At 47.1% G+C, this 21,713-nt stretch overlaps 1 protein-coding gene across 1 annotated transcript in view; it reads left to right on the top strand.

The window, feature by feature from the left end:
- The window catches only part of PSMD1 (proteasome 26S subunit, non-ATPase 1), a 134,175-nt gene that overhangs the window by 94,476 nt on the left and 17,986 nt on the right, over positions 1-21,713 (top strand). Inside the window, 1 exon segment of the mRNA XM_048500710.1 lies at positions 14,635-14,737. Within this exon segment, the coding sequence (XP_048356667.1) occupies positions 14,635-14,737 (103 nt within the window).

Below are 21,713 nucleotides of genomic sequence, written 5' to 3'. Positions count from 1 at the left end.
AAAGGGCTTGGACAGATTTATGGAAGAGGAGAAGTCGATTTATGGCTCCCAATCTTGATCCCTCTCTTGATCTTGAGGGTTGCAAAATGCCTTAACAGTCCAGGTGCTCGGGATCAGCAGCAGCAGAAGACCCTTCCTTTCACCTCCTCCATGTGGGAGTCTCTGGGGCACCTGGTGGGCCACCATCGAAAAAGTAGTAGCAGAGAGCTGGACTGGATGGACTCTGGTCTGATCCAGCTGGCATGTTCTTATGTAGTCCATAACATCTGGAGGGCCGCGAGTTGGACACCTATGGGGCAGACAATATTGACCTCGTTGAGCCAAGGGTCTGATTCAGAGCGAGGCCGCTTCACGTCTTGGTACGCAGGTAGAGCTGGCTCGCTTTTGGTCTCGTAAAGCATGTCCTTGTAACACGCGCTGTATTTTTATTTTGGCCAGAGAAACAAGAGCCTCTTCGTGTTTCATTGACCAATAAAACATAACATTCCCGAGGAGGTGAATCTGGGGCAAGGCTGTTTATAAGTACAGTGTGCTCCCTTCAACCCAACGGCCTGTTGATTGGGTAGCTGATTTTAGCTGAGTATGTTGTGGAAACATTTTTATATGTATTCCTAAAAGCTCACATGCACACTCAGTCCTGCAGCCTGTTTTATTGGACATTTTGGCCAGCGGCCTGGACATTCAGCCCCTTGGGCACTCTGTTTGGGTGGGAAGGTGATATAGCAGTGATGGCGAACCTTTTTGAGGCCGAGTGCCTAAACTGCAACCCAAAACCCACTTATTTATTGTAAAGTGTCAACACGGCAATTTAACCTGAATACTGAGGTTTGAGTTTAGAAAAAACGGTGGGCTCCGAGGCATGCATTACTCGGGAGTAAGTAGTGGGTGGCTTTGCTTTGAAGCAACCGTGAAACTCTTCCAACGGAATCACTGAATTCTAGTGAGGGTTTTACTCCAGAAGCTAGGCCTCCCATTGCCAGCCAAATCGGGAAAGCTTAATTCCCCAGGTAAAGGATCAGTTGCTAGTTCTTCGCCGCGATGAATGTAATCAGTGGGGTTCTAACAGCTTTAACAGGGTTACCTACACTGCTTCACCTCAAAACTAGATCTTAGGTTTTAATGCTAGATAATCGAGCCCAGCGCCCAGGCCAGCCTAGATGGGGCACCCTTGTTTGCAAGTGCCCGCAGAGAGGGCTCTGAGTGCCACCTCTGGCACCCGTGCCATAGGTTCGCCACCACTGTGATATAGAAATGTTTTAAATACATTTAAATTGATAATAGTTTCAGGTGGTATAGAATGATAAGAGTTGGAGTAATAGCATTGGGGTGAAAAGACAAAAGAAATCTGGACAATGCAGAAACGGTTGGAATATATATGGGAGCAAATACAATTAGAAACGTTTGACATAATGTCAAGAAGCCAATTATGGCAAGAAAAACAAAAAAGACATGAAGTGGATCTGGACGGAATTCAAAGACTGGTGAAACGAAATTGGAATCACAGAAGAAAATTGGATAAGAAGATTGAAAAGAATGGACCTGCTGCTGCACATCTAAAGAAGAAAAGAAGAGAGGGGGAGGGAGAAGAAAGGGGTAAAAGGATATGGAGGATGAAATACAAGATGTGTACAATATAAATCTGTAATAATCCAAAATATCAATAAAAATGTATTTTAAAAAAGAATGATGAAAGTTGGAAGACACCACCAGGGCCACCCTCCTGCCATGCAGGGAGTCACCATCAAAGCATTCCCGACAGATGGCCATCCAGCCTCTGTTTTAAAACTTCCAAAGGAAGAGACTCCACCACTCTCCGAGGCAGTTCATTCCACTATCAAACAGCCCTGACGGTCAGGAAGTTCTTCCTAATGTTTAGGTGGAATCTGCACCTTGAACCCATTGCTACGTGTCCTAGTCTCCGAGGCAGCAAAAAACAAGTTTGCTCCCTCTTCAGAGTGGCGTAATGGTTTAGAGCAGGTGGATTCTAATCTGGAGAACCGGGTTTGATTCCCCACTCCTTCACCTGAGGGATAGAGGCTTATCTGGTGAACCAGATGTGTTTCCATACTCCAAAACATGCCAGCTGGGTGAGCTTGGGCTAGTCACAGTTCTTGGGAACTCTCTCAGCCCCACCCGCCTCACAAGGGGTCTGCTGTGGGGAGAGGAAGGGAAATTTCTTCTTCTTCTTCTTCTTCTTCTTCTTCTTCTTCTTCTTCTTCTTCTTCTTCTTCTTCTTCTTCTTCTTCTTCTTCTTCTTCTTCTTCTTCTTCTTCTTCTTCCTCTTCTTCCTTTTCTTCCTCTTCCTCTTCCTTTTCTTCCTCTTCCTCTTCCTCTTCCTCTTCCTCTTCTTCTTCCTCTTCTACCTCTTCCTCTTCTTCCTCTTCTTCTTCTTCTTCTTCTTCTTCTTCTTCTTCTTCTTCTTTTTCTTCTTATTCCTCTTCTTCCTCCTCTTCCTCTTCCTTTTCCTTCTTGATGCCCTCCCATCAGATATTGAAACATGGCTGTTTGACAGTGGAATGCATTTCCTTAGAGTGTGGTGGAGTCTCCTTCTTTGGAAGTTTTGAAAGAGAGGCTGGATGACCATTTGTCAGGAGTGCTTTGATTGGGTGTTGACGGCCCTTGGGGTCTCTTCCAACTGTACGATTCTGTGAAACTCTTGAGGGTCAGCAGCCCTCCGTGTTCCCCTTCCTCTTGTTCTGGCAAACGGATGGGTGGCACAATCATAAGGGCACGATGCCACTCTGGGATAGCATGTCTGGAACAGTGCGTGCTTCCAAACTCTCGAGTGCCTAATAGGGCCCAAAGAATGTCGAGACGGAAGCAGCAGCGGCAGCTTCAACGGCTGGGCATCTTAGGTCAGACCACCGTCACTTCCCAAGAGACTGGCTCTGAAACCCACTCGCAAGACATGGGTGTGGGAAAGGGAGATGGCCGTTTCTTTCCCAAGCTCTTTTCCCGCTCACGGAATGTGTTTTTGATTACTTCTATTTCAGGGACGAGTTTCTGTTGGGAAGAGGGGAGGAGAGAGTGAGAATTAAGAGGGTTCCTGCACTCAGTTGCCCTTTCCCCGTGCCCGTTAGAGATCGCCTCGCAAAAGCCTGATAAACCGTGGCGGCCATTTTGAGCTGACGGTTCGTCTCCTCAGTTCAGAGGTGGGATCCAGCAGGTTCTCGCCAGTTCCCGAGAGTGGGTGACTAATTATTTGTGTGTGCCGAGAGGGGGTTACTAATTGGGTCCGCTTTTCCATTAGAAACCCATTAGGTCCCAAAATCATAAAGTCCTATTGTTTCCTATGTGGCTGGTTAGCGAGGGCAGAAAACGGGATCATTCTCCCTGTTGGGCTGTTTTAAAAACATGTTTTAGAAACATGGTAAAGTTCCTTGTTTAAGGAAAGTCTCCTTCTTTTGATTTCTAGAAACAAAATTAAGTATTTGAAAGTATTAAGTATTTGACAGGCAGTCAATGAGAGGAGAAATAGTTGTTTCTGTTGGCAGCAGACGATAGGACTTCCTAGAATGAGTTTAAATTACGGACAGAAAGATACCAGCTGGGAATTAGAAACTTTTTTTTTACAGTAAGATTTTTTTACAGTAACAGAGAAATTATTAATGCCCCGCCCCCGGAATGCCCGACCACGCCCCCGTCGTGCCCCGCCCAGCCCCATTGGCGCTACGCCACTGTTTGAATCCCACCACCATGGGAACCTGTTACTAAAATTTTTGGATCCCACCACTGCGTCAGTTTATATAGCTTTTGTGTAGCCGCTCATTCTCTGCCAGTGCATAGAATTCTATTATTCTCTTTTCAAATCAAGCTGAAATGAGAGAATCCCTCCCCCCGTTTCGAAGGTATATTTGTCATTCAGAAGATTACCTTGGCATAACAGTGAGATTTCAAAGTGATATGGTGGGGTTCTTTGGGAATTGGCCAAGGTCTCCTCAGTGAGAAAGCCAGCAAGTTAACTATTGGTTATATTTAGAAGATCTTATCCTCACCTTCCTACTAAAGAAGTTCTCAGAGTCGATTTTCAATATAAAACACAGTAACAACAGAAATTCAGAGGAAAAACTAAATAACCGGCAACAGCTACAACTGTAAGTCAACCTAGTCTTAGCAGACCAGTGGTGGCGAACCTGTGGCACTCCAGATGTTATGGACTACAATTCCCATCAGCCATGCTGGCAGGGGCTGATGGGAATTGTAGTCCATAACATCTGGAGTGCCAAAGGTTCACCACCACGGTGGTAGACCATAAACTAAATATGAGTCATCAGTGTGATTTATTTATTTATTTATTTATTTATTTGACTTGATAAACCACTCTACCCCCGGAGGGCTGATGCAGCAGTTAAGATTCTCGGTTGTATCAATAGGAGTATGGTGTCAAGATCGAGGGATGTAATTGTACCTCTGTATTCTGCATGCGTTAGACCTCACCTGGAATATCGTGTACAGTTCTGGGCACTGCAATTCCAGAAGGATATTGACAAGCTGGAACGGGTCCCAAGGAGGGCAACCAAAATGGTCAAAGGTCTGGAGTCCATGCCCTACAAAGAGAGGCTTAGGGAGCTGGGGATGTTTAGTCTGGAGAGGCAAAGGTTAAAGGGGTCATGATAGCTATGTTTAAATATTTGAAGGGATGCCATGTCGAAGTGGGAGCAAGCTTGTTTTCTGCTGCCTTAGAGACTAGGACACGGAGTAATGGATTCAAGGTGAAGGAAAAGAGATTCCACCTAAACCTCAGGAAGAACTTCCTGACTGTCAGGGCTGTTTGACAGTGGAATGTACTCCCCTTGGAGTGTGGCGGAGTCTCCTTCTTTGGAGGTTTTTAAACAGAGGCTGGATGAACATACGTCAGGAGTGCTTTGATTGTGTGTTCCTGCATTGCAGGGGGTTTATTTATTTATTTATTTATTTATTTATTTATTTATTTATTAGATTTCTATACCGCCCCATCCCCGAAGGGTTCTGGGCGGTGTACTACATGTAATTCATACAATATCAGGTAAAGGAGCAAATCATACAAACACAGGCTCATTCCGCACATGCAGAATAATGCACTTTCAAACTGCTTTCAGTGCTCTTTGAAGCTGTGCGGAATGGCAAAATCCACTTGCAAACAGTTGTGAAAGTGGTTTGAAAACGCATTATTTTGCGTGTGCGGAAGGGGCCTCTGTAAACAAATAACATCGCTCCATCCAATTAATAATCACTAAAACACACTAAAACTCCATATAAACAGCGGTTAATACAATCGAATGATTAAATGATTAAATGATTAAATAAGAGGCATCCAGAAAAGCCCACCTTTAAAACCTTCCCCCAAAAGGGAGAACAGCGGGCCCCTCAATAGGAGGGTTACCCTGATGTAAAACAGCCCAGGGAGCAGGGAGGGGCCCCAATCAGTGGCTGGACACTCCAAAGGCCCGGTGGAACAGCACGGTCTTACATGCCCTGCGGAACTCGCCGGGAGTTGGATTTGATTGCCCTGGGGGTCTCTTCCAGCTCTACGAGCAGCAGTGGCAGCAGTGGCATAGGAGGTTAAGAGCTCGTGTATCTAATCTGGAGGAACCGGGTTAGGGTTATGTTCTCTGGGGAATTCGGATTAGCCTGTGCACTCCCACACACGCCCGCTGGTTGACCTTGGGATAGTCACAGCTTCTGGGAGCTCTCTCTGCCCCACCCACCTCACAGGGTGTTTGTTGTGAGGGGGGAAGGGCAAGGAGATTGTCAGCCCCTTTGAGTCTCCTGCAGGAGAGAAAGGGGGGATATAAATCCAAACTCTTCTTCTTCTTCTTCTACTTTATCTCCATGATGCCAGTAACTCCTCAATACAAAAGCGCCAAGTAAAGCAATTGAAAGGTCGGCAATAGGGGAGGTAGAAATTATCACTGCCGTGTCTTCAGGAGTGGAGGAGTCTCCCTTAAGCTTGTCACTAGGTGCCCTGCAGGATAAAATACATCCCAGAAATGCCAAAATTGTGTGAGCTACATCTTCCTGGAACAGGGACTTCCAAAGTCTGGGCTCACGGATGAGAAAGTCTTGTTCTCAGCCCTTCTGAAGGATGTGGTCTAGGGCCAGTGACCCCCAAAGTGATCCCCGAAGGCATCATGCAGCCATCAACACCTTTCTCCCACCCCCATCAAGTGTTTTGAGAAAATGGGTGGAGCCAGCAGGGCTTTAGATTAGTTGATGGAAATCTGTGTAGATTGAAAGCGGTACTGTTGAGCAGAGCTTATGCTTGACATGTTGAAGAGGTAGAGTTAAGAACATGAGAACGAGCCTGCTGGATCAGACCAGAGTCCATCTAGTCCTCACAGGAGCTCACAGGCAGGATGGGAAAGCAGTGGTCTTCTGTTGCTGCTGCTCCTGAGCACCTGGTCTGCAAAGAAGAAGGAGGAGGGGGAGGAGGAGGAGGGAGGAGGAGGAGGAGGAGGAGGAGTATGGATTTATATCCCCCCTTTCTCTCCTGCAGGAGACTCAAAGGGGCTTACAATCTCCTTGCCCTTCCCCCCTCACAACAAACACCCTGTGAGGTAGGTGGGGCTGAGAGAGCTCCGAGAAGCTGTGACTAGCCCAAGGTCACCCAGCTGGCGTGTGTGGGAGTGTACAGGCTAATCCGAATTCCCCAGAGAAGCCTCCACAGCTCAGGCGGCAGAGCTGGGAATCAAACCCGGTTCCTCCAGATTAGATACACGGGCTCTTAACCTCCTACGCCACTGCTGCTCAAGGATCAAGATTGGTAGCCATACATTGACTTTTCCTCCATAAATCTGTCCAAGCCCCTTTTAAAGCTAGCCCCTTTTAAAGCTAAGCCCCCTTTAAAGCTAAAGTTATGCATAACCTTGCTCCCTGGTAATTTCTGGTAGGCTCAGCCTCTCGTGGCAGATTTTTTGTGTGCATGGTTCTGCCTCTTGCAGCCACCCATTTGTGTCAGAATTGCAAAGGTGCCCATGGGGTCAAAAAGGTCGGGGGGCCCTGGTTTAGGGTCTAGTATGCACAGCGGGCCCAGGGACATCTCGCAAACGTAGCAGGTGACACCCAAGAAAAAGGGTTTGGATTTATAGTCTGCTTTTCCCAACCTTTCAGGAGTCTCAGGGTGACTTACAAACTCCTTCCTTTCCTCTCCCCACAACAGGCACCTTGTGAGACAGGCGGGGCTGAGAGAGTTCTGAGAGAACTGTGATTGGCCCAAAGTCACCCTGTAGGCTTGACATGGAGGAGTGGGGAATCAAGCCCAGTTCTCCAGATTAGAGTCTGCTGCTCATGCAGAAGAGGGGAAAATCAAACCCAGTTCTCCAGGCTAGAGTTCACCACTCTTAATCACACTTGCTCTGTATGGCTTGTTACAGACAAGAGGTGGGATCCAGCAGGTTCTCACAGCTTCCCAAGAGTAGGATACTAATTGTTTGTGTGTGCCGAGAGGGGGTTACTAATGGGTGATTTTGCCACGTGATTTTTGCCTTAGTTGCGCCCCTCCTCTCAGCAGTAGCGCGCAGAATTTGAAGCAGCCTAGCAGGAGGCGCACCGGCGTGCGTGGCAGCCTGCGCCTGCGTGCATTTGTTTCCTCAGCCTGCGATTCCGGCGCGATGCGGCTAAGTATCCGCTTCTAAGCCACAGCCCTCACTTCAGGAATGCCCTCGCTCCCCAGAATGCCTGGCCATGCCCCCCGCGCGTCTCCCTCTCGCCTTCATCCCTCATTGGCTGCACACAGCCACAGTTTGAATCCCACCCACCATGGGAACCTGTTGATTGCTTTGATACAGCTTCGGCTGTATGGCCAGTATATCTAGCAGCATTCTCTCCTGACGTTTCGCCTGCATCTGTGGCTGGCATCTGTTGCTGCTAGAACACGGCCATACAGCCCGGAAACCACACAGCATCCAAGTGATTCCGGCCGTGAAAGCCTTCGACAATACATTGTTACTAAAATTTTTGGATCCCACCACTGGTTACAGATATAGCTTTTCTGAGCAGTTGGTGTACGATAATCTGATAGAATGGAAATGACATCGGCCATTGTTTTTCTGAGTATGGGGGTCCTGCAAGCTCGAGGGTTGGGGTGAGAACGTTTCTTTGTGAAAGCCCATAGGTGGAGCACGGGGGCTTCCTTTCTGCAGTTTTCTTATATATCCTTTAAACAACACTGACAGGAATTCTGGACATGACTGAAGAAGAGTTTGGATTCATGCCCCACCTTTCTCTCCTGTAAGGAGACTCAAGGCGGCCTGCAAGCTCCTTTCCCTTCTTCTCCCCACAACAGGCACCTGGTGAGGCAGGTGGGGCTGAGAGAGTCCTGAGAGAACTGTGACTAGTCCATGGTCACCCAGCAGAAATGTAGGAGTGCAGAAACACATGTGGTTCACCAGATAAGCCTCTGCCATTCAGGTGGAAGAGTGGGGAATCAAACCCGGTTCTCCAGACTAGAATCCACAGCATGCTGCTGGCAGGGGATGATGGGTACTGTAGTCCACAACATCTGGAGGGCCGCGAGTTTGACACCCATGCTCTAAGAGTTCCTCTTCTCTGAATGAGGAGGCAGAGCCGTGATCTCAGACCGCCTGGAATGTTTTCCGTGCCATTTTTCCTCCCGAACACTAACTTTTTCTTTTCCAAAGAAGCTCGGATCGCATTCTGCCGCTGGGGACACGCCGTTCTTCTGGTGGCGAAGTTCCCGTTCATATCACCTGTTGGCTTCCCCAGAAAACTCGGCAAGCTGTGTTGCTTATTGGGTATTGAGATGAATAATAAGTTTCCTTGTCTTAGGCAGTGGGTGCTCACTGCTGAGTAGGATTAGGTACTATAGCAAATACTACACCTTGGCATACATAAGCTCAACACTTGAGTCATAAACAGATGATTTACAATTGTGACAATTGATTTATAGAAGAAGAAGAGGAAGAAGGGGAAGAAGAAGAGGAGGAGAAGGAGGAGTTTGGATTTATATCCCCCCTTTCTCTCCTGCAGAAGACTCAAAGGGGCTTACAATCTCCTTGCCCTTCCCCCCTCACAACAACAAACACCCTGTGAGGTGGGTGGGGCTGAGAGAGCTCTGAAAAACTGTGACTAGCCCAAGGTCACCCAGCTGGCATGTGTGGGAGTGTACAGGCTAATCTGAATTCCCCAGATAAGCCTCCACAACTCAAGCGGCAGAGCTGGGAATCAAACCCGGTTCCTCCAGATTAGATACACGAGCTCTTAACCTCCTATGCCACTGCTGCTCCTTATAGTTGTGACAGTCCCAATCTTCACTTCTTCTAATGATCAGTCCAGGGATATTTGAATCCAACAGGTAAAGGAACAAGAAGTTTATATAGAGGCTATAAAACCTCAGGATATGGTTTTGTTTCGTATTCTTTGTCAAGCCAATTATATTATCTCAATAGCCTGAAATAGAATTATATTTCAAATGTAGGCTCTTCTTAAAGACCTAAATCTGTTCTCTTATGCCAGCAGGCTCTATTCAGAGAGCAATGTTAGAGGAAGTGAAGATTGGGATTGTCACAATTATAAATCAATTGTAAATCATGTGTTAATGACTCAAGTGTTCAGCTTATGTATGCCAAGGGGTAGTATTTGTTATAGTGTCTTTTATACACCTATAAAATGGTGGGTAGGATTAGAGCCGTCCAGCCTGTGGGGAGTTATCAACAGAGAAGCTGTCTTAAGACAAACCACATTGGGGAAAAGGCTTGGTCAACTGGCTTGGTCAAAATGGGTCCTGTCTCTGACTCGCTTAGGCCAGGGGTTCCCACCATGCCTGCTACTTCTGCTGCCAGAAATTAGTTTAATTAGATTCAGATGACCTGAAGGCACCCATCTGCAGAAGAGGCTGTCCGTTGTGTGTCTGCATGATTAACTGTCCTGAGTTAGCTACCTCGCAGTCAGCTTCTGGTAAGCGATGATTGCAAAAAGAACTCACCCATAACGAAGAAGAAGAAGAAGAAGAAGAAGAAGAAGAAGAAGAAGAAGAAGAAGAAGAAGAAGAAGAAGAAGAAGAAGAAGAAGAAGAGAGTAGTAGTAGTAGTAGTAGTAGTAGTAGTAGTAGTAGTAGTAGTAGTAGTAGTAGTAGTAGTAGTAGTAGTAGTAGTAGTAGTAGTAGTAGTAGTAGTAGTAGTAGTAGTATGGATTTATATCCCCCCTTTCTCTCCTGCAGGAGACTCAAAGGGGCTGACAATCTCCTTGCCCTTCCCCCCTCTCAACAAACACCCTGTGAGGTAGGTGGGGCTGAGAGAGCTCCGAGAAGCTGTGACTAGCCCAAGGTCACCCAGCTGGCGTGTGTGGGAGTGTACAGGCTAATCTGAATTCCCCAGATAAGCCTCCCCAGCTCAGGCGGCAGAGCTGGGAATCAAACCCGGTTCCTCCAGATTAGATACACGAGCTCTTAACCTCCTGCGCCACTGCTGCTCCTACACACATGCTGCTCCCTGTTGGAGGAGTAAGCGTAACGCACGCTCCCGCCTGAATGTGGATCATCAGCGTGCCAAACAGAAGGATGACCTCGGGAAGGCGTGTCTTCACTTCGAGGGATGTAATTGTACCTCCCTATTCTGCATTGGTCAGACCTCACCTGGAATATTGTGTCCAGTTCTGCGCACCGCAATTCCAGAAGGATATTGGCAAGCTGGAACGGGTCCAGTGGAGGGCAACCAAAATGGTCAAAGATCTGGACTCCATGCCCTTCGAAGAGAGACTTAGGGAGCTGGGGATGTGTAGTTTGGTGAAGAGGAGGTTAAGACATGAGAGCCACGTTTAGATCTTTGAAGGGATGTCATGTCGGTGAGGGAGCAACTTGTTTTCTGCTGCTCCAGAGACCAGGACCAGGAATCATGGGTTCACAGTGCAGGAAAAGAGATTCCACCTAAATCTCAGGAAAAACCTCCTGACAGTCAGGGCTGTCCAACAGTGGAATGCACTACCTCGGAGTGTGGTGGAGTCTCCATCTATCAGCAGTGCTTTGATTGTGTGTTCCTGCATGGCAGGGGGTTGGACTTGATGGCCCTTCTTGGGGTCTCTTCCAACTCTATGATTCTGTGATTCTGATTGACAGCCTTTGGCCTGTGGCATAGCTGTCTGTGCCGAGCGCCTCCCCAGGAAGAGCAGCGCACAGAACTTGCCCCGTTCGTACACAGAGGCCCATCTGCTGTCAGATGGCAGACGCCAGTGTGAACATTAGCAGATCCGCGGTTTTGTCTCCTGGCTTCGTCCGTGATCTGTTTCCTTGAAGATTTGATTACTGTGTAAATTCCAGGTTCTGGCCCAGGTGGCTAGCAACTTTTCTTTTCTCCCTTTGAAAAAAAAGAAAGATTCAGAGTTTATCCCAGCTGTCAAGATGTTCTAAACAGTTTGCACCCACGAATCTGCTGCTCGGAGCCGCAGGAATGAGATGGCAGCCCCCCAAGCGAGGCTGATTTTAATCTTTCATCGGCTGGCCGTGCTTCTTTTGCTTTTTCACATTCGGAACATTCTTGGGCGGGCGTTGCTGCGGGAAGGAAGCTGTCGGCGTAGCGCCTGTGCTTTGATGCTTCGCGTCCAGATCGGCCTGTGTTTTCCACCCATCCTCGGCACCCATCCTGTCAGGGCACAGATTCTGGTCCTGGGGAAGAATTTGGCTCCCTCAGTTCTCCATCAGAGCTGTAAAGCATTCCCCGTTGGAGCTTGCTCGCTATAGCCGTGGTAGCACTGGTATAGAACAGTGACTTTCTCACAATACTAGAACCAGGGGGCATCCGTTGAAAATGCTGGGGGGAAGAATTAGGACTAATCAAAGGAAACACTTCTTCACGCAACGTGTGATTGGTGTTTGGAATATGCTGCCACAGGAGGTGGTGATGGCCACTCACCTGGATAGCTTTAAAAGGGGCTTGGACAGATTTATGGAGGAGAAGTCGATTCATGGCTACCAATCTTGATCCTCTTTGATCTGAGATTGCAAATGCCTTAACAGACCAGGTGCTCAGGAGCAGGAGCAGCAGCAGAAGGCCCTTGCTTTCACATCCTGCAGGTGAGCTCCCAAAGGTCTCTGGTGGGCCACTGCGAGTAGCAGAGAGCTGGACTAGATGGACTCTGGTCTGATCCAGCTGGCTTGCTCTTATGTTCTTATGACAGCGAACCTTTTTGAGACCGAGCGCCCAAATTGCAACCCAAAACCTGCTTATTTATCGCAGTGCCAACACGGCAATTTAACCAGAATACTGAGGTTTTTGGTTAGAAAAAACGGTTGGCTCCGAGGCTTGCCTTACTCGGGAGTAAGCTTGATGGTAGTCGGTGGCTTTGCTTTGAAGCAACCGTGCAACTCTTCCAACGGGTGAATCACGACCCTAGGAGTGTTCATTCAGAAGCAAGCCCCATTGCCAGCAACCGAGCTTACTCCCAGGTAAAGGATCTCGCTTTAGTTCTTTGTATGAAAATCAGTGGGGTTTAACAGCGCTTAACAGGGTTACCTACACTGCTTCCCCAAAACTACCCTGTTTCCCCTAATATAAGACATCCCCCAAAATAAGACATAGTAGAGGTTTTGCTGAAGTCCGAAATATAAGGCATTCCCCGAAAGTAAGACATAGCAAAGTGTTTGTTTGGAAGCATGCCCGACGAACAGAACACAGAAAAATAAGACATCCCTTGAAAATAAGACATAGCGCATCTTTGGGAGCAAAAATTAATATAAGACACTGTCTTATATTCGGGGAAACACGGTAGGTTTTAGGTTTAATGCTAATAATCGAGCCCAGCAGCCCAGGCCAGCCTAGATGGGGGGGGGGGGCATTCTGTTTGTGCGTGCCCACAGAAAGGGCTCTGAGTGCCACCTCTGGCACCCGTGCCATAGGTTCACCATCACTGGTATAGAACTTTAATTTTCTGGGTGGGAGATCTTTTTTTTTTTGTTCTGTTGCTCATCTGTGCTATAGAGAAGACATAGGAATAGAACGTGAATGAAGGCATTTCTTCAATAACATTTCTGGCATGTTGTAGGGCTTCCGGGCTGTGTGGCCATGTTCCAGTAGCATTTTCTCCTGATGTTTCGCCTGAATCTCTGGCTGGCATCTTCAGAGGAAGATGCCAGCCACAGATGCAGGCGAAACGTCAGGAGAAGATGCTACTGGAACACGGCCATACAACCCGGAAACCACACAGACTCCCACTGCATTGCAGGGGGTCGGACTTGATGGTCCTTGGGGTCTCTTCCAACTCTATGATTCTAACATTTAGGGCTGCAGTTTTTTTTCTTTTTAAGCTTATTCAAAGGAGTCTGTACCAAGCCAGCGGAACATCTTCGTTATGCGTGTGAGGCTGCTTCCGAGCCTCATTTTGTAAGTAGCTTTTGCGGAAGCGCCGGCCCATCCATCGTCTTAAAGTCATTCTGAACATGCCGAAGGATTGGCTCAGGAAGGAATCGTATTAGCAGTTAACTGTAATTTGGTTTGATCGATAGTGAAAATTGAGTAATGGGAGGAATCGCATCCTGCCTCTGGAACGTACTCTCTGTCCTTGTGTACGAACGATCCAGCTGTCTTTGTGGCTTGTAGCTGCTGGAATTTCTTTGGCAGGGAAGATGCTGTGGTCCTTATTGCGTTCTATAAACAAATTATGTTGCTACGGAGGTGTGCCTTTGGTCCGATAAATGGCTTCAGATAGGCATGTGGCTACACTTGGCAGTAGAAGAAGAAGAAGAAGAAAAAGAGAAGGAGGAGTTTGGATTTATATCCCCCCTTTCTCTCCTGTAGGAGGCTCAAAGGGGCTGACAATCTCCTTGCCCTTCCCCCCTCACAACAAACACCCTGTGAGGTAGGTGGGGCTGAGAGAGCTCCGAGAAGCTGTGACTCGCCCAAGGTCACCCAACTGGCGTGTGTGGGAGGGCACAGGCTAATCTGAATTCCCCAGATAAGCCTCCACAGCTCAGGTGGCAGAGCTGGGAATCAAACCCGGTTCCTCCAGATTAGATACATGAGCTCTTAACCCTCTTCGCCACTGCTGAAGAGTACCCTAGAGCAGGGCCCCCAACATGCTGTCCGTGGGCACCGTGGCACCTGCCATCACCTCTTCTGGCATCAACCAAGTATTGCTACAAGAGGGTGGGGTCAGGTGAGGAAGTTGTCCAACAGGCATCTGATAGGCCACCTGTCATGACCCTCTAATGTCTTAGAAGGAGGAGGAGGAGGAGGAGGGGTGGTGGATGAGGAGCAGGATTTATATTTCTTTCTCTCCTGTAGGAGACTCAAAGGGGCTTACAATCTCCTTGCCCTCCCCCCCACAACAAACACCCTGTGAGATGGGTGGGGCTGAGAGAGCCCCAAAGAACAGTGACTAGCTCAAGGTCACCCAGCTGGAATGTGTTGGAGCGCACAAGCTAATCTGGTTCACCAGATAAGCCTCCACAGTTCAGGCGGCAGAGCGGGGTGTCAAACCTGGCTCCTCCAGATTAGAGTACACCTGCTCTTAACCACTGCACCACTGCCGCTCCTATTTAGCTATCTGTACAGCAATCTGTTGGCTGTAACGTTATTAAAATAATTACTGCTATTCTGGTTTGGGGGAGGGGGGAATTGGTTCAAGATTTGCTGCTCTGAATTGCGTCGGCCGCCTGTTTGAACAGTTTTGCTCAAAACTTTGCATCTGTTTTTCTTTCTGTCGCAGGTCAGCCAGTTCAGACAGCTGTATTCCAAAGTCATCAACGATAAGCACGATGACGTGATGGCCAAGTTCGGCGCAATCTTAGCCCAAGGCATCCTGGATGCAGGTAATGGCCGCAGTTGGCGTGGTTTCCAAGTTCAACTGGATCCTTCTTAAGGACAAAGCTCCTTTGATTCCCAAAATCAGTTTAATGCACAGAGACACCCAGTGTATGCGAGGCCTCCCAGCCTAAGTTGGATTTTTAACCCACTTTTCTCAAGCATAAGGAGTCTCAAAGCAGTTCTGAAACCCCTTCCCTTCCTCTCCCCACAACAGACACCTTGTGCGGCACGTGGGGCTGAGAGAGTTCTGGGAAAACTGAGTGGCCCAAGGTCACCCAACAGGCTTCACGTGGAGGAATGGGAAAGCAAATCCAGTTCGCCAGATATTTTTATAGGCTTGTTATTCTTTCAAGGTTTTTTTCTTGTATGCAGATTGATAAAATTTGAAATAGAACATTTAATTTCAGCAAGACATTCATTTTTACGGTGGAAATTTTTCCTAGCCGTTTTTAGACCATCTTTACACATCTTCCAGTATCTTCATCCATGTCTTTTAATAATTATCTTCAAACAATATATCATTTTGACCAGTCAAATATATTCCCAATATATATGAAGTGCAATGTTTGTTTTGTAGTCTATGCAATAGAATTTGTGGGGGGTGAAAAAAGAAAAAAATGAGCGTTTATCTATATCAGTGGTGGCGAACCTATGGCACTCCAGATGTTATGGACTACAATTCCCATCAGCCAGTTGGCCATGCTGGCAGGGGCTGATGGGAATTGTAGTCCATAACATCTGGAGTGCCAAAGGTTTGCCACCACGGATCTATGTGGACGCTGAGAAAGCATCTGATAATATAGCGTGGTCTTTTCTATTGAAGATGCTTTAAAACTTAAACCGTGGCTTCAGATTTTTGAACTGGATACAAAGTATTTATACAAACCAACATGCAAGGATTTTAATAAATGGTGCTTTAACTGATGGATTACAAATTGAAAAAAAAGAAGAGTTGGATTTATAACCCCCCCCCCCCTTTCTTTCCTGTAAGGAGACTTAAAGGGGCTTACAACCGCCTTTCCCTCCCACCCCCACAACAAACACCCTGCGAGGTGGGTGGGGCTGAGAGAGCTCCAAAGAACATTGACTAGCCCAAGGTCACCCAGCTGGCATGTGTTGGAGTGCACAAGCTAATCTAGTTCACCAGATAAGCCTCCCCAGCTCAAGTGGCAAAGCGGGGAATCAAACCCGGTTCTCCAGATTAGAGTGCACCTGCTCTTAACCACGACACCACGCTGACTCTCAGCTCAACAAAAATGTTCATGATCGCCTCTCTTATTTATTCTGGTATTAGAAGTAATGGACACCAATACTTTCCTTCTTTGGCACTCGATGAACCCTCATTCTCCTCCAGAAAGAGGGGAGGGCAGTGCAAGGGGACAAGATGTCATCGTGACACTCGTTAGAGTGCCGGGTCCCTCACAGGGCTGTCCTCTCCCCCAGTGTTATTTAACATCTACATGCATCCCCCGGTCCAGCTAGTCTGGAGTTTCGGGCTGGGTTGCCATGAATATGCAGGTGACACCCAGCTATATCTGCTGATGGATACAGCTCCCAGCCTATTATATTACAGCGCTCACAAATCCCATACACAGGAGAGCATATATGCTGGCTAGATTTAACATCATGCCATCTCTGCTACATAGAGGGAGACTTAAAGGACTTCCAAGCGATAAGAGGTTCTGTACCTGTAGCATAGGACAGCTGGATTCCATCCCACACATTCTCCTGAACTGCTTATTATACCAAGAACTCCGATCCAGCCTGCTATCCCAAGCTATATACCCTATGATTGATTATACTGAATCAGATAAAGTACTGTGATATACTACCGTTGTAGTAAGCTTTCGCATCTCAAGCATAAGTATAGTCCAGGTGAACTTAATTTTACTCTACAAAAAAAGCTGAAAACTCTATTGACCTCAAGCTGTATAAGTCGAGGGTGGGAAATGCAGCAGCTGCTGGTAAATTTCAAAAATAAAAATAGATGCCAATAAAATTACATTAATTGAGGCATCAGTAGGTTAAATGTTTTTGAATATTTATTTCAAAGAAAAACAGTAAACTGGCTCTGTAAGTGGAAAAGAGGGTCAACAAGAACAATATGGTCTCAACAATAACTTTAAACGTACAAAAACCTTAGGCTCAACCAGCAACCAAGCTAAAACACAGGAGTTAAAATCCTTCAAAACTGGATTCCTCCTCATCACCTGTATGTCCAAATGTAACCCAACTTCTAGGATTTTAAGAGGGGATATTACCTAGAAATGGAAAATCTTACTATTAGCTTCCATTGTAAACAATGGGGGGATGGGGGCACCCCTTTGGGGATCTTATAACTTTGGATCCCCCTGACCCAAACTTCACCAAACCTGGCTGGAGTTTCATAGGAGGAGATTTCCTTGATGAGACCAGCCAGGTTTGGTGAAGTTTGGTTCCAGAGGGTCCAAAAGTTATGGGACTCCCTCAAAAAAAGGGTAGCCCCATCTACTAATAGCTCCCATTGAAAACAATGGGGAATGGGGGCACCTCCGTTGGGGGTCCATAACTTTGGACCCCCTGAACCAAACTTTACCAAACTTGGCTGGTATCATCAGGAGTGTCTTCTGAGGGTCCCCTGAAATCTTGGTGCTGCTAGCATAAAAACTGCGCCCCCTGCTGGCCGGCAAAGTAAACACACACACGAAAATTTAATGACCTCAAGCATATAAGTCGAGGGGAGCTTTTTCAGCATTAAAAATGTGCTGAAAAATTCGACTTATACATGAATATATACGGTAGTTACGCTTTTAAATTGTCAGGACTTTCATTGTTGCCTTATAGTGGCAAAGTTTTTGTCAGAAGTTTGTAAACTGAATGTATGACAAACGCGAAGTTTTTTACTATTCACTTTTTAACTGGAACTGTATTTTTATACTGTCATGTATATGCCAATAAAGGCTTATTGAATTGATGGATACAGCTCCAGTTGCCTGAGGCCATTGAGAAGCGGCTGAGGCAGAGTTGTCTGAATCCATTGAAGATGGCGCTCTTGCGGCTGAGCCAGGAAGACATATTTATTCATTCATTTATTTATTTTTGAGTTTTGTATACCGCCCTACCCCCAAAGGGCTCTGGGCCGTGAACAACATAATTAAACAACATACAATTAAAACCCATTTAAAATAAACACAGCGCTCAGCATATAAAAAACAGCGTCAGCAATAAAATCCTTATTAAAACCCTCCCAAGGAGGGGGGAGGGGTCCCGTAGATGGTAAAGGGACCCCAAGCACAGGAGACTAAAATAAGGGGGGGGGGCACATCAGCGGCTGGACACTCCAAAAGCCCGGTGGAACAACTCCATCTTTCAGGCCCTGCGGAACTCACCAAGATCCCGCAGTGCCCGGACAGCTGGAGGAAGAGTGTTCCACCAGGCAGGGGCCAGGGCCGTAAAAGCCCTGGCCTGAGTGGAGGCCAGCCGCATCATGGAGGGGCCAGGAACCACCAGCCGATTGGCCTCTTCTGAATGCAGAGGCCGAGTAGGGACATATGGGGTAATGCGGTCCCGAAGGTACGAGGGTCCCAGGCCGCGTAAGGCCTTAAAGGTCAGCACCCATACCTTGAAGATGATCCGGAACCAGAGGTGGGATCCAGCCGGTTCTCACCAGTTCCCGAGAGTGGGTTACTAATTATTTGTGTGTGCCGAGAGGGGGTTACTAATTGGGTCTGCTTTTCCATTAGAAATCCCATTAGGTCCCAAAATCATAAAGTCCTGTTGTTTCCTATGTGGCTGGTTAGCGAAGGTAGAAAACGGGATCATTCTCCCTGTGGGGCTGTTTTAAAAACATGTTTTAGAAATATGGTAAAGTTCCTTGTTTCAGGAAAGTATCCTTCTTTTGATTTCTAGAAACAAAATTGAGTATTTGAAAGTATTAAGTATTTGACAGGCAGTCAATTAGAGGAGAAGTCATTGTTTCTGTTGGCAGTAGACGATAGGACTTGCTACAATGAGTTTAAATTATGGACAGAAAGATACCAGCTGGAAATTAGGAACTTTTTTTTACAGTAGGAGTTTTTTACAGTAACAGAGAAATTATTAATGCCCCGCCCCCGGAATGCCCGGCCACGCCCCCGTCGTGCCCCGCCCAGCCCCATTGGCGCTACGCCACTGTTTGAATCCCACCACCATGGGAACCTGTTACTAAAATTTTTGGATCCCACCACTGTCCGGAACTCAACTGGGAACCAATGCAGGCGACGCAACACAGGTTGAATATGATCACGAAAGGCGCCCCCCGTGAGCAGGCGAGCCGCCGCATGTTGGACCAGCTGTAACTTCCGGATCAAACGCAAGGGTAGGCCCGCATAGAGCTTGGGCTCAGGGTGCCAGTTTCCCACTCTTGAGGGTGTGCAGTTGACACCAGCGCCGTCCAGCAGTAGTCTAAGGGTGATTCTGGATGGCCACTTATCATTAAAGGCACAGGTCATCCACGTAGCCAGAGTGGCATTTTTCCATCTTCGCCCGATGTGGCCCCCTGGCCCCTTACCTATCTTGCCCCTGACCTAGCCACTGTGATCCATGCCACAGTCACCTCCAGGTTAGACTACTGTAGTTCGCTTTATGCAGCACTACCCTTCAGACTGCTCCAGGAATTCCAACTGGTCCAGAATAGGGTGTCATGGGTCCTCACGGGGACTCCGTGGCGGGCACACATCCAAGCAGCGCTCCACCAGCTGCACTAGATCCAGGTGGATCTTTAAAGCTTTTACCCGTCTCCCTCGTATCTGCAGTACTCTAATCTGGAGGAACCAGGTTTGATTCCCCGCTCTGCCGCCTGTACATTCCAACACATTCCAGCTGGGTGACCTTGGGCGAGTCACAGTTCTTGTTCTACTGCCTCTCTCGATATTGATTGATTGATTGATTGATTGATTGATTGATTGATTGATTGATTGATTGATTGATTGATTGATTGATTGATTGATTGATTGATTGATTGGACTTTTATACCGCCCCATCCCCAAAGGGCTCTGGGCGGTGTACAGTATAAAATATCAATATAAATAAATGGCTAAAACCTTTAAAACAGCGATAACAATAGTAATAACAATAATAGAGGCGTCCGGCCAACCCCATTTTTAAAATTCTCCCCAGAGGAGGAGGACGAGTCCCAGGATGATAGGCCCGATGTAAGGAGCCAACTAGGGGGCACCACAAAGGATCTCTTTGGGGTGCTGTGTGGTTTCCGGGCTGTGTAGCCGTGTTCTAGCAGCATTCTCTCCTGATGTTTCGCCTGCATCTGTGGCTGGCATCTTCAGAGGATCTGATAGTAGGAATGGAAAGCAAGTGGAGTATATATACTGTGAGGTCAAAAGGTGAGGCCCTCTGAATAGAGTAGCCTGGTATGTGAGTCACAAAGAAGTCTGTAGCCTGGGAGTAACAATGAAGATAGCAAGGTCAATAGGTGAATGCATCTGAATAGAAGTGTCCTGGTCTTTGTTTCCTTTGATTTTTCAACACTGGCAGCACTCTAGAATCAAGACAGTGACTAATCAGCTCCACACAAACACAGGACAACTATAGACAATAGCAATCAAAGGAAACAAAGACCAGGACACTACTATTCAGATGCATTCACCTATTGACCTTGCTATCTTCATTGTTACTCCCAGGCTACAGACTTCTTTGTGACTCACATGCCAGGCTACTCTATTCAGAGGGCCTCACCTTTTGACCTCACAGTATATATACTCCACTTGCTTTCCATTCCTACTATCAGATCCTCTGAAGATGCCAGCCACAGACGCAGGCGAAATGTCAGGAGAGAATGCTGCTGGAACACGGCTGTACAGCCCGGAAACCACACAGCACCCCAGTGATTCCGGCTGTGAAATCCTTCGACAATACAAGGATCTCTTTGCTCTTCAGGAGGCAACTTACTGGTGTCCTGGACCCAAAAAAGCATCCTTCTGTCCTTGACCGGAGCCAGAGCCTTTTTGGTTCCAGCCCCGACCTGGTGGAACGCTCTTTCAAGGGAGACCCGGGTCCTGTGGGACTTGATGCAGTTCTGCAGGCCTGCAAAACCTGAGATGTTCTACCAGGCCCTACAGTTAAGGGCAGTAACTGTTTCCATCTTGCTGGCCTCCCCCTTCCCCACGAGTCCCTTTCTTTCCCCTAGTATCTTTTTTATATCATTGTTTTTCCTTTTCTGTTAGGATTTTAATTGGCCTGCCCCCTCCCTTCTGAACAGTCCCCCCTTGTGGTGTTTAAAGTGTCATTGAATTTCATCTGCCGGGGGGGGGGGTATTGATGATATTATCTATCTATCTATCTATCTATCTATCTATCTATCTATCTATCTATCTATCTATCTATCTATCTATCTATCTATCTATCTATCTATCTATCTATCTATCTATCTATCTATCTATCTATCTATCTATCTATCTATCTATCTATCTATCTATCTATCTATCTATCTATCTATCTATCTATCTATCTATCTATCTATCTATTTATGAGATTTATGAGATTTATAAGCCGCCTCACCCCTGAAGGGCTCGAGGCGGCTCACAAAATGACTGTGCTTTTAAAACAGCAAATCAACACTCATTTCAAAATTACAAGAATGCAACTTAATTCGTTAAAAACTTGAAAACTTAAAAGCTGAAACAGCGACTACAAAGTTACATACAGGTTAAAACAACAGAGCGCCCGATCTACATAATTTTAATTGTTATGCATTTTTATCGGAAGCCGTCCCGAGCCCAGTTTGTTGGGATCAGGCAAGGCAGGAACCAAACGAATAAATAAACAGGGCCGCCAAACAGTTCACGTTTCCTGCTCCTTGGAAACAGCCCCGCCGACGGCTCCTCAGCCCCAGCAGTAGCAGAAATCTATCCTGCCAGATCACCTCCTCCCCTTAATTTCACCCTCGCTTCGTGGAGATCGGAGCCGCCTGTCAGGCTGAAGCAAGGCAGAAGCATCCGGCTGGAATCC

The sequence above is a fragment of the Sphaerodactylus townsendi genome, linkage group LG06 (assembly GCF_021028975.2).
Source record: "Sphaerodactylus townsendi isolate TG3544 linkage group LG06, MPM_Stown_v2.3, whole genome shotgun sequence".
Taxonomy (NCBI): Eukaryota; Metazoa; Chordata; class Lepidosauria; order Squamata; family Sphaerodactylidae; genus Sphaerodactylus; species Sphaerodactylus townsendi.
Note: the sequence above shows the minus strand (reverse complement) of the source record. Positions and strands in the feature narration are given on the sequence as shown.